The 14,897-nt window shown below is 40.1% G+C and overlaps 1 protein-coding gene across 5 annotated transcripts in view; it reads right to left on the reverse strand.

Moving 5' to 3' along the window:
- Positions 1 to 1,374: 1,374 nt before the first annotated feature.
- The window catches only part of LOC112215861 (DNA (cytosine-5)-methyltransferase 3B), a 102,288-nt gene continuing 88,765 nt past the window's right edge, over positions 1,375 to 14,897 (reverse strand). For all 5 annotated transcript variants that reach the window (XM_042299325.1, XM_042299326.1, XM_042299323.1 and 2 more), the window contains exons 21-22: positions 11,793 to 11,911; positions 1,375 to 3,542 (exon numbers count right to left, since the gene is read on the reverse strand). In XM_042299325.1, coding sequence (XP_042155259.1) covers positions 3,401 to 3,542; positions 11,793 to 11,911 — 261 coding nt within the window. In that variant the 3' untranslated portion in view covers positions 1,375 to 3,400. The remainder of the gene's footprint in view (positions 3,543 to 11,792; positions 11,912 to 14,897) is intronic.

Below are 14,897 nucleotides of genomic sequence, written 5' to 3' on the forward strand. Positions count from 1 at the left end.
CATTGGGAGCAAATTCCAAACGCCTGAAGGTACCATGTTCATCTGTACAAACAATAGTACGCAAGTATAAACACCATGGGACCACGCAGCCGTCATACTGCTGAGGAAGGAGACGCGTTCTGTCTCCTAAAGATGAACGTACTTTGGTGTGAAAAGTGCAAATCAATTCCAGAACAACAGCAAAGGACCTTGTGAAGATGCTGGAGGAAACAGGTACAAAAATATCTATATCCACAGTAAAACGAGTCCTATATTGACATATCCTGAAAGGCTGCTCAGCAAGGAAGAAGCCACTGCTCCAAAACTGCCATAAAAAAGCCTGCAAACTACTGTTTGCAGCTGCACATGGGGACAAAGATTGTACTTTTTGGAGAAATGTCCTCTGGTCTGATGAAACAAAAATAGAACTGTTTGGCCATAATGACCATCGTTATGTTTAGAGGAAAAAGGGGGAGGCTTGCAAGCCAAAGAACACCATCCCAACCGTGAAGCATGGGGGTGGCAGCATCATGTTGTGGGGCTGCTTTGCTGCAGGAGGGACTGGTGCACTTCACAAAATAGATGGCATCATGAGGATGGAAAATGGTGTGGATATAATGAAGCAACATCTCAAGACATCAGTCAGGAAGTTAAAGCTTGGTCGCAAATGGGTCTTCCAAATGGACAATGACCCCAAGCATACTTCCAAAGTTGTGGCAAAATGGCTTAAGGACAACAAAGTCAAGGTATTGGAGTGGCCATCACAAACCCTGATCTCAATCCTATAGAAATGTCTGCATAACTTTTGTGGGTAGAACTGAAAAAGCGTGTGCGAGCAAGGAGGCCTACAAACCTGACTCTGCCAGGAGGAATGGGCCAAAATTCACCCAACTTATTGTGAGAAGCTTGTGGAAGGCTACCCCGAAGCGTTTGACCCAAGTTAAACAATTTAAAGGCAATGCTAGCAAATACTAATTGAGTGTATGTAAACTGCTGACCCACAGGGAATGTTATGAAAGAAATATAAGCTTAAGTAAGTCATTCTCTCTACTATTATTCTGACATTTCACATTCTTAAAATAAAGTGGTGTTCCTAACTGACCTTTTTATTTGTGAAAAACAAGTTTAAATGTATTTGGCTAAGGTGTATGTAAACTTCCGACTTCAACTGTATATATATTTATACACTTTCTTACATTTCCTAGATCTAAGGCAGAGACTTAAACATTTATGAATGTGTTATTCAATGCATTTCTATGGGCTGTAAAGGCCAAATTCAATATTTTATCAAATTTTTGTATATATTTTTTAATGCCAAAAGGGGTCCTACAATTCTAAATCAAATAGCTAAATGATCCACGGTATGACCTTCTTAAAACAATTCCATATGTCAGCTTAGAATGAAGGCTTTTTATTGAATAAAAGTAACATATACCGAGTACACAGAAATACTTTCTTGCTGCTTTTTCAAAAAGTGCACAATTAGTACAAAAATTGCAGACTGGTCTTTTTGAATTGCTTGCACTTCAAATCACAAGTGTTGAATTAAAAAGGTTAATGAAATTTTTTTTTGAAAGCACAATGAAAGTACAGTATTATTGGAGAAAGTATTTTTCACAAAAGATAAATCAAACACATCTAACATTTGTCGAAGTTGCGAATCTAACATCCACTGACAATAAAAACAATCCTATTGATTAAAATCATGTTCTAAAATGCTCTATAAAATGATAAATGTGAAGCAAGCCTTATATACAGTATGTTGTGCTACTATTTCAGATACTGTTTTAAGTAAGCAGAATATCTGAGTATATAAAACTAAACAATTTAAAGGTACAGTCATAAAATTATATAAAAAAAACATTTTGAATATTCAAAATCATAAGCATGACATTCAGCAAACTTAAAAGGATACAGTAGTGATAAAGCATGTAAACAATTTATGTATTTTGGCATCGTAGTAAAAAATAACCTTTGAAGTAAAGCAACTGCTGGTTATGTCATGGACATACAATCAGTGTGTAACTGAAGTAGCTCTTTGAACATACTCATAAAAGGCACCCTGAATGAGTGAGTATTATTGAGTCGTACTCAGTGAGTACAGACAACTCAAAAACAAATAACTGGCAGGTCTCCACTGTGCACATATGATATGTAAAATCTGTTAAATGTCCAGTATTTAAAAAACTGAATAGCAAACTGTACACATTCAATTACCAAAACAAAATGGGCTACAAATGTAGCCAAAATGAGTAGACAAAAAGTGTATATTGTACTTCAATCTGAAGTCCAGAGTACTTTAATGTGAGGTGAGGCATACTGGGGGTTATCAACTGCTGAAATTCACAGATTTAAAAAATATCAATTTAAGATGACATTAGGACAGTCAAACTCCCAGTCCAATCAAATCCTGTAAACATTTGTAAATATACAGTATAACAATGAAGTATAAAAGTTCTATAAAACATTCCAGTGACTAAAAAAATAAGTGTCAAATGTTTTTGTTGTTGTTTTTGCACAGATGACCAAGTTTTTTTTATATATATATAGATGCCCTGGATGATGAGGTAATGCCCACGTAGTTTTGGTGAAAGCAAAAAAAAAAACTTCCAGTTAAAAAAATATGGATACCATAGACAAATGTCAAAATGTCCAATATTGAGATGTCTTTACATGTCTGTCTTTGCATTGATTTTACAGTATTTAAAAAATACATATTTTTGGATATGGCTGAGAACGGATTCTTCTTCAGTCGCATTGGCATTTGGGAGAAGAACATGTATATTTCCCAACCCTGACTATGTTGACATAAAAAAATGAAAAAAACAAACATTTCTACTCATTCATAAAGAGATCTATATCAATTTAAGAATTTATATAAATCAGTGTGGTATCAAAATAAGTTTGACCAACAAAACAAAATGGTGATCACAACAAAACCAGTCAAAGACAACATAAGGGTAAGTCATTAGTAAAAAATAAAATAAAAGCAGTGTTTAAAACCTTAAAACCCTAAAATAACACTTTGGCTACCAGGGGACAACAAGATGGTCTAACTTGGCATTGGCACTTCTGATTGACGATCAATGGTGTTTTCCATGTCACACTCAGCCCAGCCTTTTGCTACAGGAAAGGCTATAGGAGCCAGACCCTCAAATGATTCCCCAATGGCAGGGCTGGTTTCGCTCAGTAGAAGCAGGATTGGCTCCTTGATTGTAGGGTATTTTTCAAGTGTGTTGGATGAAAACACCTAGGCTGAACGGAGAGGGGTGAGAGCATAGTCACCATTTGTACTTGCCCAGTCTTGTGTCCTCCTGCTCTTCCAGAAGGGGCCCTCCCCTACCATTACCTACACAGCCTCATGATTGGAGAAGGTCAAGGTGAGGTGTGGAATGGATAGAGTGATGGATCAGGGACAGAATTATTCACATGCAAAGTAGTCCTTCAGTGGGGCAAACAGGTGTCTGATGACGGGCACGCTCCAGGATCTGCCCAGCAGCTTCTGCCTGGCACCACGACCCATGTTTGACACATCTGTGTAGTGGACTGGGAAGCCAAAGATCCTTGAGGAAACAGATGATCAGAACAAGGGTGTATCACAAGTTGTCCCACAAGGCTCAGTGTTAGGTCCATTACTGTTTAGTATTTGAATACTCTATTTCACTGTTATGCAGACATACATCTACATCCACACAAAACACCACCACTCTGCAACCCCCCTGTGTTGTTGACTATCTCTGTGAGGTGAAAACTTAAAAAAAAAACGAAATGACGACAAAACTCATGTACCCCAACTCTCTCATCAAGAAACTGGGTGAACTCAAAATGGAAATCGACGGCTTCACCATCCTATCCAACTCCAGTCAGCAACCTTGGTGTTACATTTGACCCCACTCTGGCATTTGTACTCCACACCCGAAATATCACTAAGTCAGCCTTCTTCCACCTCAAAAACATCTCACAACTCAGACCCTCTCTCACTGACCCCAATGTTAAATTCATTCATTCATTCACACCATTGTTTTCTTATGCCTGAACTACTGCAACGCCATTCTCTATGGACTCCCCGCTAAAACACTGGACAGACTTCAACACATTCAAAATTCAGCTGGACTATTCCTCACACACACACACACACACCAGACCCTGAAACCATATCACCCCCACTGGCTCCCAATTCAATACAGGACCATCTTCAAATTGCTCATGCTCACCTACAAAGCACCCACATACCTCACTTACTGGCACCCACCGACCTCACTTACCTCCTGCACCCCTACACTCCCATATGTTTACACCGAAGACACACCTCTTCAGACAGGCTTACCCAGATTCTCTGCTGTCTTAGCTTTTATCCTCTGTCTAGTTCACTTCCCTGGTTAGTCTGTCATCATGTTTAGTGTTCTCCCTGGTTAGTCTGTCATCATGTTTAGTGTTCTCCCTGGTTAGTCTGTCATCATGTTTAGTGTTCTCCCTGGTTAGTCTGTCATCATGTTTAGTGTTCTCCCTGGTTAGTCTGTCATCATGTTTAGTGTTCTCCCTGGTTAGTCTGTCATCATGTTTAGTGTTCTCCTGGTTAGTCTGTCATCATGTTTAGTGTTCATGTTTAGTGTTCTCCTGGTTAGTCTGTCATCATGTTTAGTGTTCTCCCTGGTTAGTCTGTCATCATGTTTAGTGTTCTCCTGGTTAGTCTGTCATCATGTTTAGTGTTCTCCTGGTTAGTCTGTCATCATGTTTAGTGTTCTCTGTCATCATGTTTAGTGTTCTCCTGGTTAGTCTGTCATCATGTTTAGTGTTCTCCCTGGTTAGTCTGTCATCATGTTTAGTGTTCTCCCTGGTTAGTCTGTCATCATGTTTAGTGTTCTCCCTGGTTAGTCTGTCATCATGTTTAGTGTTCTCCCTGGTTAGTCTGTCATCATGTTTAGTGTTCTCCTGGTTAGTCTGTCATCATGTTTAGTGTTCTCCCTGGTTAGTCTGTCATCATGTTTAGTGTTCTCCCTGGTTAGTCTGTCATCATGTTTAGTGTTCTCCCTGGTTAGTCTGTCATCATGTTTAGTGTTCTCCTGGTTAGTCTGTCATCATGTTTAGTGTTCTCCTGGTTAGTCTGTCATCATGTTTAGTGTTCTCCATGTTTAGTGTTCTCCCCAGTTAGTCTGTCATCATGTTTAGTGTTCTCCTGGTTAGTCTGTCATCATGTTTAGTGTTCTCCCTGGTTAGTCTGTCATCATGTTTAGTGTTCTCCTGGTTAGTCTGTCATCATGTTTAGTGTTCTCCTGGTTAGTCTGTCATCATGTTTAGTGTTCTCCCTGGTTAGTCTGTCATCATGTTTAGTGTTCTCCTGGTTAGTCTGTCATCATGTTTAGTGTTCTCCTGGTTAGTCTGTCATCATGTTTAGTGTTCTGGTTAGTCTGTCATCATGTTTAGTGTTCTCTGTTAGTCTGTCATCATGTTTAGTGTTCTCCTGGTTAGTCTGTCATCATGTTTAGTGTTCTCCTGGTTAGTCTGTCATCATGTTTAGTGTTCTCCCTGGTTAGTCTGTCATCATGTTTAGTGTTCTCCCTGGTTAGTCTGTCATCATGTTTAGTGTTCTCCTGGTTAGTCTGTCATCATGTTTAGTGTTCTCCTGGTTAGTCTGTTCATCATGTTTAGTCCATGGTTAGTCTGTCATCATGTTTAGTGTTCTCCTGGTTAGTCTGTCATCATGTTTAGTGTTCTCCCTGGTTAGTCTGTCATCATGTTTAGTGTTCTCCTGGTTAGTCTGTCATCATGTTTAGTGTTCTCCTGGTTAGTCTGTCATCATGTTTAGTGTTCTCCTGGTTAGTCTGTCATCATGTTTAGTGTTCTCCTGGTTAGTCTGTCATCATGTTTAGTGTTCTCCCTGGTTAGTCTGTCATCATGTTTAGTGTTCTCCCTGGTTAGTCTGTCATCATGTTTAGTGTTCTCCATGGTTAGTCTGTCATCATGTTTAGTGTTCTCCTGGTTAGTCTGTCATCATGTTTAGTGTTCTCCTGGTTAGTCTGTCATCATGTTTAGTGTTCTCCTGGTTAGTCTGTCATCATGTTTAGTGTTCTCCTGGTTAGTCTGTCATCATGTTTAGTGTTCTCCCTGGTTAGTCTGTCATCATGTTTAGTGTTCTCCTGGTTAGTCTGTCATCATGTTTAGTGTTCTCCCTGGTTAGTCTGTCATCATGTTTAGTGTTCTCCCTGGTTAGTCTGTCATCATGTTTAGTGTTCTCCCTGGTTAGTCTGTCATCATGTTTAGTGTTCTCCTGGTTAGTCTGTCATCATGTTTAGTGTTCTCCCTGGTTAGTCTGTCATCATGTTTAGTGTTCTCCTGGTTAGTCTGTCATCATGTTTAGTGTTCTCCTGGTTAGTCTGTCATCATGTTTAGTGTTCTCCCTGGTTAGTCTGTCATCATGTTTAGTGTTCTCCCTGGTTAGTCTGTCATCATGTTTAGTGTTCTCCCTGGTTAGTCTGTCATCATGTTTAGTGTTCTCCCTGGTTAGTCTGTCATCATGTTTAGTGTTCTCCTGGTTAGTCTGTCATCATGTTTAGTGTTCTCCTGGTTAGTCTGTCATCATGTTTAGTGTTCTCCTGGTTAGTCTGTCATCATGTTTAGTGTTCTCCCTGGTTAGTCTGTCATCATGTTTAGTGTTCTCCCTGGTTAGTCTGTCATCATGTTTAGTGTTCTCCCTGGTTAGTCTGTCATCATGTTTAGTGTTCTCCCTGGTTAGTCTGTCATCATGTTTAGTGTTCTCCTGGTTAGTCTGTCATCATGTTTAGTGTTCTCCCTGGTTAGTCTGTCATCATGTTTAGTGTTCTCCCTGGTTAGTCTGTCATCATGTTTAGTGTTCTCCCTGGTTAGTCTGTCATCATGTTTAGTGTTCTCCTGGTTAGTCTGTCATCATGTTTAGTGTTCTCCTGGTTAGTCTGTCATCATGTTTAGTGTTCTCCCTGGTTAGTCTGTCATCATGTTTAGTGTTCTCCCTGGTTAGTCTGTCATCATGTTTAGTGTTCTCCTGGTTAGTCTGTCATCATGTTTAGTGTTCTCCCTGGTTAGTCTGTCATCATGTTTAGTGTTCTCATCATGTTTAGTCTGTCTGTCATCATGTTTAGTGTTCTCCTGGTTAGTCTGTCATCATGTTTAGTGTTCTCCCTGGTTAGTCTGTCATCATGTTTAGTGTTCTCCTGGTTAGTCTGTCATCATGTTTAGTGTTCTCCCTGGTTAGTCTGTCATCATGTTTAGTGTTTAGTCTGTCATCATGTTTAGTGTTCTCCCTGGTTAGTCTGTCATCATGTTTAGTGTTCTCCCTGGTTAGTCTGTCATCATGTTTAGTGTTCTCCTGGTTAGTCTGTCATCATGTTTAGTGTTCTCCTGGTTAGTCTGTCATCATGTTTAGTGTTCTCCTGGTTAGTCTGTCATCATGTTTAGTGTTCTCCTGGTTAGTCTGTCATCATGTTTAGTGTTCTCCTGGTTAGTCTGTCATCATGTTTAGTGTTCTCCTGGTTAGTCTGTCATCATGTTTAGTGTTCTCCCTGGTTAGTCTGTCATCATGTTTAGTGTTCTCCTGGTTAGTCTGTCATCATGTTTAGTGTTCTCCTGGTTAGTCTGTCATCATGTTTAGTGTTCTCTGGTTAGTCTGTCATCATGTTTAGTGTTCTCCTGGTTAGTCTGTCATCATGTTTAGTGTGTTAGTCTGTCATCATGTTTAGTGTTCTCCTGGTTAGTCTGTCATCATGTTTAGTGTTCTCCTGGTTAGTCTGTCATCATGTTTAGTGTTCTCCTGGTTAGTCTGTCATCATGTTTAGTGTTCTCCTGGTTAGTCTGTCATCATGTTTAGTGTTCTCCTGGTTAGTCTGTCATCATGTTTAGTGTTCTCCTGGTTAGTCTGTCATCATGTTTAGTGTTCTCCCTGGTTAGTCTGTCATCATGTTTAGTGTTCTCCCTGGTTAGTCTGTCATCATGTTTAGTGTTCTCCTGGTTAGTCTGTCATCATGTTTAGTGTTCTCCTGGTTAGTCTGTCATCATGTTTAGTGTTCTCCCTGGTTAGTCTGTCATCATGTTTAGTGTTCTCCCTGGTTAGTCTGTCATCATGTTTAGTGTTCTCCTGGTTAGTCTGTCATCATGTTTAGTGTTCTCCCTGGTTAGTCTGTCATCATGTTTAGTGTTCTCCCTGGTTAGTCTGTCATCATGTTTAGTGTTCTCCTGGTTAGTCTGTCATCATGTTTAGTGTTCTCCCTGGTTAGTCTGTCATCATGTTTAGTGTTCTCCCTGGTTAGTCTGTCATCATGTTTAGTGTTCTTGGTTAGTCTGTCATCATGTTTAGTGTTCTCCCTGGTTAGTCTGTCATCATGTTTAGTGTTCTCCCTGGTTAGTCTGTCATCATGTTTAGTGTTCTGGTTAGTCTGTCCTGGTTAGTCTGTCATCATGTTTAGTGTTCTCCCTGGTTAGTCTGTCATCATGTTTAGTGTTCTCCTGGTTAGTCTGTCATCATGTTTAGTGTTCTCCTGGTTAGTCTGTCATCATGTTTAGTGTTCTCCTGGTTAGTCTGTCATCATGTTTAGTGTTCTCCCTGGTTAGTCTGTCATCATGTTTAGTGTTCTCCTGGTTAGTCTGTCATCATGTTTAGTGTTCTCTGGTTAGTCTGTCATCATGTTTAGTGTTCTCCCTGGTTAGTCTGTCATCATGTTTAGTGTTCTCCCTGGTTAGTCTGTCATCATGTCATGTTTAGTGTTCTCCTGGTTAGTCTGTCATCATGTTTAGTGTTCTCCTGGTTAGTCTGTCATCATGTTTAGTGTTCTCCTGGTTAGTCTGTCATCATGTTTAGTGTTCTCCGTGGTTAGTCTGTCATCATGTTTAGTGTTCTCCTGGTTAGTCTGTCATCATGTTTAGTGTTCTCCCCTGGTTAGTCTGTCATCATGTTTAGTGTTCTCCTGGTTAGTCTGTCATCATGTTTAGTGTTCTCCTGGTTAGTCTGTCATCATGTTTAGTGTTCTCCTGGTTAGTCTGTCATCATGTTTAGTGTTCTCCCTGGTTAGTCTGTCATCATGTTTAGTGTTCTCCTGGTTAGTCTGTCATCATGTTTAGTGTTCTCCTGGTTAGTCTGTCATCATGTTTAGTGTTCTCCTGGTTAGTCTGTCATCATGTTTAGTGTTCTCCTGGTTAGTCTGTCATCATGTTTAGTGTTCTCCTGGTTAGTCTGTCATCATGTTTAGTGTTCTCCTGGTTAGTCTGTCATCATGTTTAGTGTTCTCCTGGTTAGTCTGTCATCATGTTTAGTGTTCTCCCTGGTTAGTCTGTCATCATGTTTAGTGTTCTCCTGGTTAGTCTGTCATCATGTTTAGTGTTCTCCTGGTTAGTCTGTCATCATGTTTAGTGTTCTCCTGGTTAGTCTGTCATCATGTTTAGTGTTCTCCTGGTTAGTCTGTCATCATGTTTAGTGTTCTCCCTGGTTAGTCTGTCATCATGTTTAGTGTTCTCCCTGGTTAGTCTGTCATCATGTTTAGTGTTCTCCCTGGTTAGTCTGTCATCATGTTTAGTGTTCTCCCTGGTTAGTCTGTCATCATGTTTAGTGTTCTCCCTGGTTAGTCTGTCATCATGTTTAGTGTTCTCCCTGGTTAGTCTGTCATCATGTTTAGTGTTCTCCCTGGTTAGTCTGTCATCATGTTTAGTGTGGTTAGTCTGTCATCATGTTTAGTGTTCTTAGTTAGTCATCATGTTTAGTGTTCTCCCTGGTTAGTCTGTCATCATGTTTAGTGTTCTCCTGGTTAGTCTGTCATCATGTTTAGTGTTCTCCCTGGTTAGTCTGTCATCATGTTTAGTGTTCTCCCTGGTTAGTCTGTCATCATGTTTAGTGTTCTCCTGGTTAGTCTGTCATCATGTTTAGTGTTCTCCCTGGTTAGTCTGTCATCATGTTTAGTGTTCTCCCTGGTTAGTCTGTCATCATGTTTAGTGTTCTCCTGGTTAGTCTGTCATCATGTTTAGTGTTCTCCCTGGTTAGTCTGTCATCATGTTTAGTGTTCTCCCTGGTTAGTCTGTCATCATGTTTAGTGTTCTCCTGGTTAGTCTGTCATCATGTTTAGTGTTCTCCCTGGTTAGTCTGTCATCATGTTTAGTGTTCTCCTGGTTAGTCTGTCATCATGTTTAGTGTTCTCCCTGGTTAGTCTGTCATCATGTTTAGTGTTCTCCCTGGTTAGTCTGTCATCATGTTTAGTGTTCTCCTGGTTAGTCTGTCATGGTTAGTCTGTCATCATGTTTAGTGTTCTTGGTTAGTCTGTCATCATGTTTAGTGTTCTCCTGGTTAGTCTGTCATCATGTTTAGTGTTCTCCTGGTTAGTCTGTCATCATGTTTAGTGTTCTCCTGGTTAGTCTGTCATCATGTTTAGTGTTCTCCTGGTTAGTCTGTCATCATGTTTAGTGTTCTCCTGGTTAGTCTGTCATCATGTTTAGTGTTCTCCCTGGTTAGTCTGTCATCATGTTTAGTGTTCTCCTGGTTAGTCTGTCATCATGTTTAGTGTTCTCCGTGGTTAGTCTGTCATCATGTTTAGTGTTCTCCTGGTTAGTCTGTCATCATGTTTAGTGTTCTCCCTGGTTAGTCTGTCATCATGTTTAGTGTTCTCCCTGGTTAGTCTGTCATCATGTTTAGTGTTCTCCTGGTTAGTCTGTCATCATGTTTAGTGTTCTCCTGGTTAGTCTGTCATCATGTTTAGTGTGTTAGTCTGTCATCCTGGTTAGTCTGTCATCATGTTTAGTGTTCTCCTGGTTAGTCTGTCAGTGTTCTCATGTTTAGTGTTCTCCTGGTTAGTCTGTCATCATGTTTAGTGTTCTCCCTGGTTAGTCTGTCATCATGTTTAGTGTTCTCCCTGGTTAGTCTGTCATCATGTTTAGTGTTCTCCCTGGTTAGTCTGTCATCATGTTTAGTGTTCTCCTGGTTAGTCTGTCATCATGTTTAGTGTTCTCCCTGGTTAGTCTGTCATCATGTTTAGTGTTCTCCTGGTTAGTCTGTCATCATGTTTAGTGTTCTCCTGGTTAGTCTGTCATCATGTTTAGTGTTCTCCTGGTTAGTCTGTCATCATGTTTAGTGTTCTCCCTGGTTAGTCTGTCATCATGTTTAGTGTTCTCCCTGGTTAGTCTGTCATCATGTTTAGTGTTCTCCCTGGTTAGTCTGTCATCATGTTTAGTGTTCTCCTGGTTAGTCTGTCATCATGTTTAGTGTTCTCCTGGTTGTCTGTCATGTTTAGTGTTCTCCCTGGTTAGTCTGTCATCATGTTTAGTGTTCTCCCTGGTTAGTCTGTCATCATGTTTAGTGTTCTCCGTGGTTAGTCTGTCATCATGTTTAGTGTTCTCCCTGGTTAGTCTGTCATCATGTTTAGTGTTCTCCGTGGTTAGTCTGTCATCATATTTTTTATACTTATTTAATATGTAATTTTATTGCTATTTATCCTGCTGATTTTCTTGTGTATGTAAAGTAACTTTTGGTGTCATGGAAAACGCTTAAAATAGAATGTATGATTATTATTATTAGTATTAAAATGACATCAGAGGGCATTGTGGGCAGAGTTGTGTCTTATTTATTCGTGCACACAGTAGCAAAACAATTTGCAACAGAAACCAAAAACGAGCTTAAGACAAGTTCCAGTAGTCCCTCCCTGTTTCAGTCTGTTTTCTTTTGTTTGGTGCCTAGTGACTATGACCCAGGAATGTGATTTGACATTGTTTTTTAACAGAGGCACCACAGAGTAAAAAAGGTAGAGGGCGCACTTGGGACAAAGAGAGTGGCACAGTCAGATTAGAGTTGTGGGTCTAGGTCTTACCTCTCCAACTCTGTGCACCACAGGATGTCCTCTTTGCCGTTCATCATGACGGGGAAGTGCTGGTCTTTGCCTTGCTTGATGGAGTTAGAGCGTGTGGTGATGGTGCGCACCTTTCCAAACTACCAGACAAGGAAAATGCACACTCATATTAATACACTGTATGTATGTGTATATATATATATATATACATACATACATACATACATACATACATACATACATACATACATACATACATACATACACACACACACACACACACACACACACCCCTTGACTTTTTTCACATTTAGTTACTTTACAGCCTTATTCTAAAATGTATTAAATAGTTGTCCCCCCTCAATCTACACAAAGCAAAAACATATTTTTTAGAAATGGTTGCAAATGTATGAAAAATAAAAAAACAGAAATACCATATTTGCATAGGTATTCAGACCGTTTGCTATCAGCCTCGAAATTGAGCTCAGGTGTATCCTGTTTCCATTGATCATCCTTGAGATGTTTCTACAACTTGATTGGAGTCCACCTGTGATAAATTCAATTGATTGGACATTATTTGGAAAGGCACACATCTGTCCATATAAGGTCCGACAGTTGACAGTGCATGTCAGCGCAAAAACCAAGCCACGAGGTCGAAGGAATTGTCCGTAGAGTGCCGAGACAAGATTGTGTCGAGGCACAGATCTGGGGAGGGGTTACAAAAGATGTCTGCAGCATTGAAGGTCCCCAAGAACACAGTGGCCTCCATCATTCTTAAATGGAAGAAGTTTGGAACCACCAAGACTCATCCTAGAGTTGGCTGCCGGGCCGAACTGAGCAATCAGGGGAGAAGGGCCTTGGTCAGGAAGGTGAACAAGAACCCGATGGTCACTCTGACAGAGCTCCAGAGTTCCTCTGTGGAGATGTTAGAACCTTCCAAAAGGACAACCATCTCTGCAACACTCCACTAATTAGACCTTTATGGTAGAGTGGCCAGACGGAAGACGCTCCTTAGTAAAAGGCACATGACAGCCCGCTTGGAGTTTGCCCGAAGGCACCTAAAGGACTCTCAGACCATGAGAAACAAGATTCTCTGGTCTGATGAAACCAAGATTGAACTCTTTGACCTGAACGGAGCTAAGAAGAGAGAGATCCTTGATGAAAACCTGCTCCAGAGCGCTCAGGACCTCCGACGACAGTGAAGGTTCACCTTCCAACAGGACAACGGCCCTAAGCACACAGCCAAGACAACGCAGGAGTGACTTCAGGACAAGTCTCTGAATGTCCTTGAGTGACCCAGCCAGAGCCCAGACTTGAGCCTGATTTGAACATCTCTGAAGAGACCTGAAAATAGCTGTGCAGTGACTCCTCCCATCCAACCTGACAGCTTGAGAGCATCTGCAGAGAAGAATGGGAGACACTCCCCAAATACAGGTGTACCAAGCTTGTAGCGTCATACCCAAGAAGACTCAAGGCTGTAATCGCTGCAAAAGGTGCTTAAAAGTACTGAGTAAAGGGTCTGAATACTTATGTAAATGTCATATTTTTGCTTTGGTATTGTGTGTAGGTTGATTCAATTGTTTTTTCCCCTCAATCTTAGAATAAGGTTGTAATGTAACAAAATGTGGAAAAAGTCAAGTGGTCTGAATACTTTCCAAAGGCACTGTGAATGTGACATTTCAGTTTGTTATTTTTAATAAATGTGCAAAAATGTCTAAACCTATTTTTGCTTTGTCATTATGGGGTATTGTGTGTAGATAAGACAAAAAAAACATTTATTCCATTTTAGAATAAGGCTGTAATGTAACAAAATGTAGAAAAAGTCAAAGGGTCTGAATACTTTTCAAATGCACTGTTTATACAGTACCAGGCAAAAGGTTGGACAAACCTACTCATTCAAGGGTTTTTCTTTATTTGTACTACTTTACACACTGTAAAATAATTGTGACATCAAAACTATGAAATAACATATAGAATCATGTAGTAACCACAAGTGTTAAATAAAGGTGAAATAACATTAAAAAAAATCAAATAGTTGCTGTTGAGATGTGTCTGTTACTTGAACTCTGTGAAGCATTTATTTGGGTTCTAATGAACTTATCCTCTGCATCAGAGGTAACTCTGGGTCTTCCTTTCCTGTGGCGGCCCTCATGAGAGACAGTTTCATCATAGCGCTTGATGGTTATTGCGACTACACTTGAAGAAACCTTAAAAGTTTTAGAAATTTTCTGGACTGATTGAACTTCATGTCTTAAAGTAATGATGGACTGACGTTTCTCTTTGCTTATTTGAGCTGTTCTTGCCATAATATGGACTTGGTCTTTTACCAAATAGGGCCATCTTCTGTAGGGGGCAGTATTTTCATTTTTGGCTTAAAAACGTACCCATTTGAAACTGCCTATTTCTCAGGCCCAGAAACTAGAATATGCATATAATTGTCAGATTAGGATAGAAAACACTCTAAAGTTTCCAAAACTGTCAAAATATTGTCTGTGAGTATAACATAACTGATATCGCAGGCAAAAACCTGAGGAAAATCCAACAAGGAAGTGCTGTTTTTCATGAAAGCTCTCTGTTCCATTGGATGCCTTGCCTCCATTTAAAGGGATATCAACCATGTTCCTTTTCCTATGGCTTCCTCAAGCTGTGAACAGTCTTTAGACATAGTTTCAGGCTTTTATTTTGAAAAATGAGCGAGAACGAACCCATTGCGTCAGTGGATGGCTGGGTGCCAGCAGAGTTTTTCATGCACAACAGCCATTTTCTCTCTCTCGCCTATGCAAGAAGCTACATTCCCGGTTGACATATAATCGATTATATATTGTAAAAACAACCTGAGGATTAATTATAAAAAACATTTGACATGGATACTATTTAGAATTTTTGTCTGCGATGTCGTGACCGCTCGAACCTGTGGATTTCTGAACATAACGCGCCAAACAAATGGAGATATTTTGGATATAAAAATAATCTTTATGGAACAAAAGGAACATTTATTGTGTAACTGGGAGTCTCGTGAGTGCAAACATCCGAAGATCATCAAAGGTAAGCAATTTAATTTATTGCTTTTCTGACTTTCGTGACCAATCTACTTGGCTGCTAGCTGTTTGTAATATTGTGTCTACT

Source organism: Oncorhynchus tshawytscha, linkage group LG16 (genome assembly GCF_018296145.1).
Source record: "Oncorhynchus tshawytscha isolate Ot180627B linkage group LG16, Otsh_v2.0, whole genome shotgun sequence".
Lineage (NCBI taxonomy): Eukaryota > Metazoa > Chordata > Actinopteri > Salmoniformes > Salmonidae > Oncorhynchus > Oncorhynchus tshawytscha.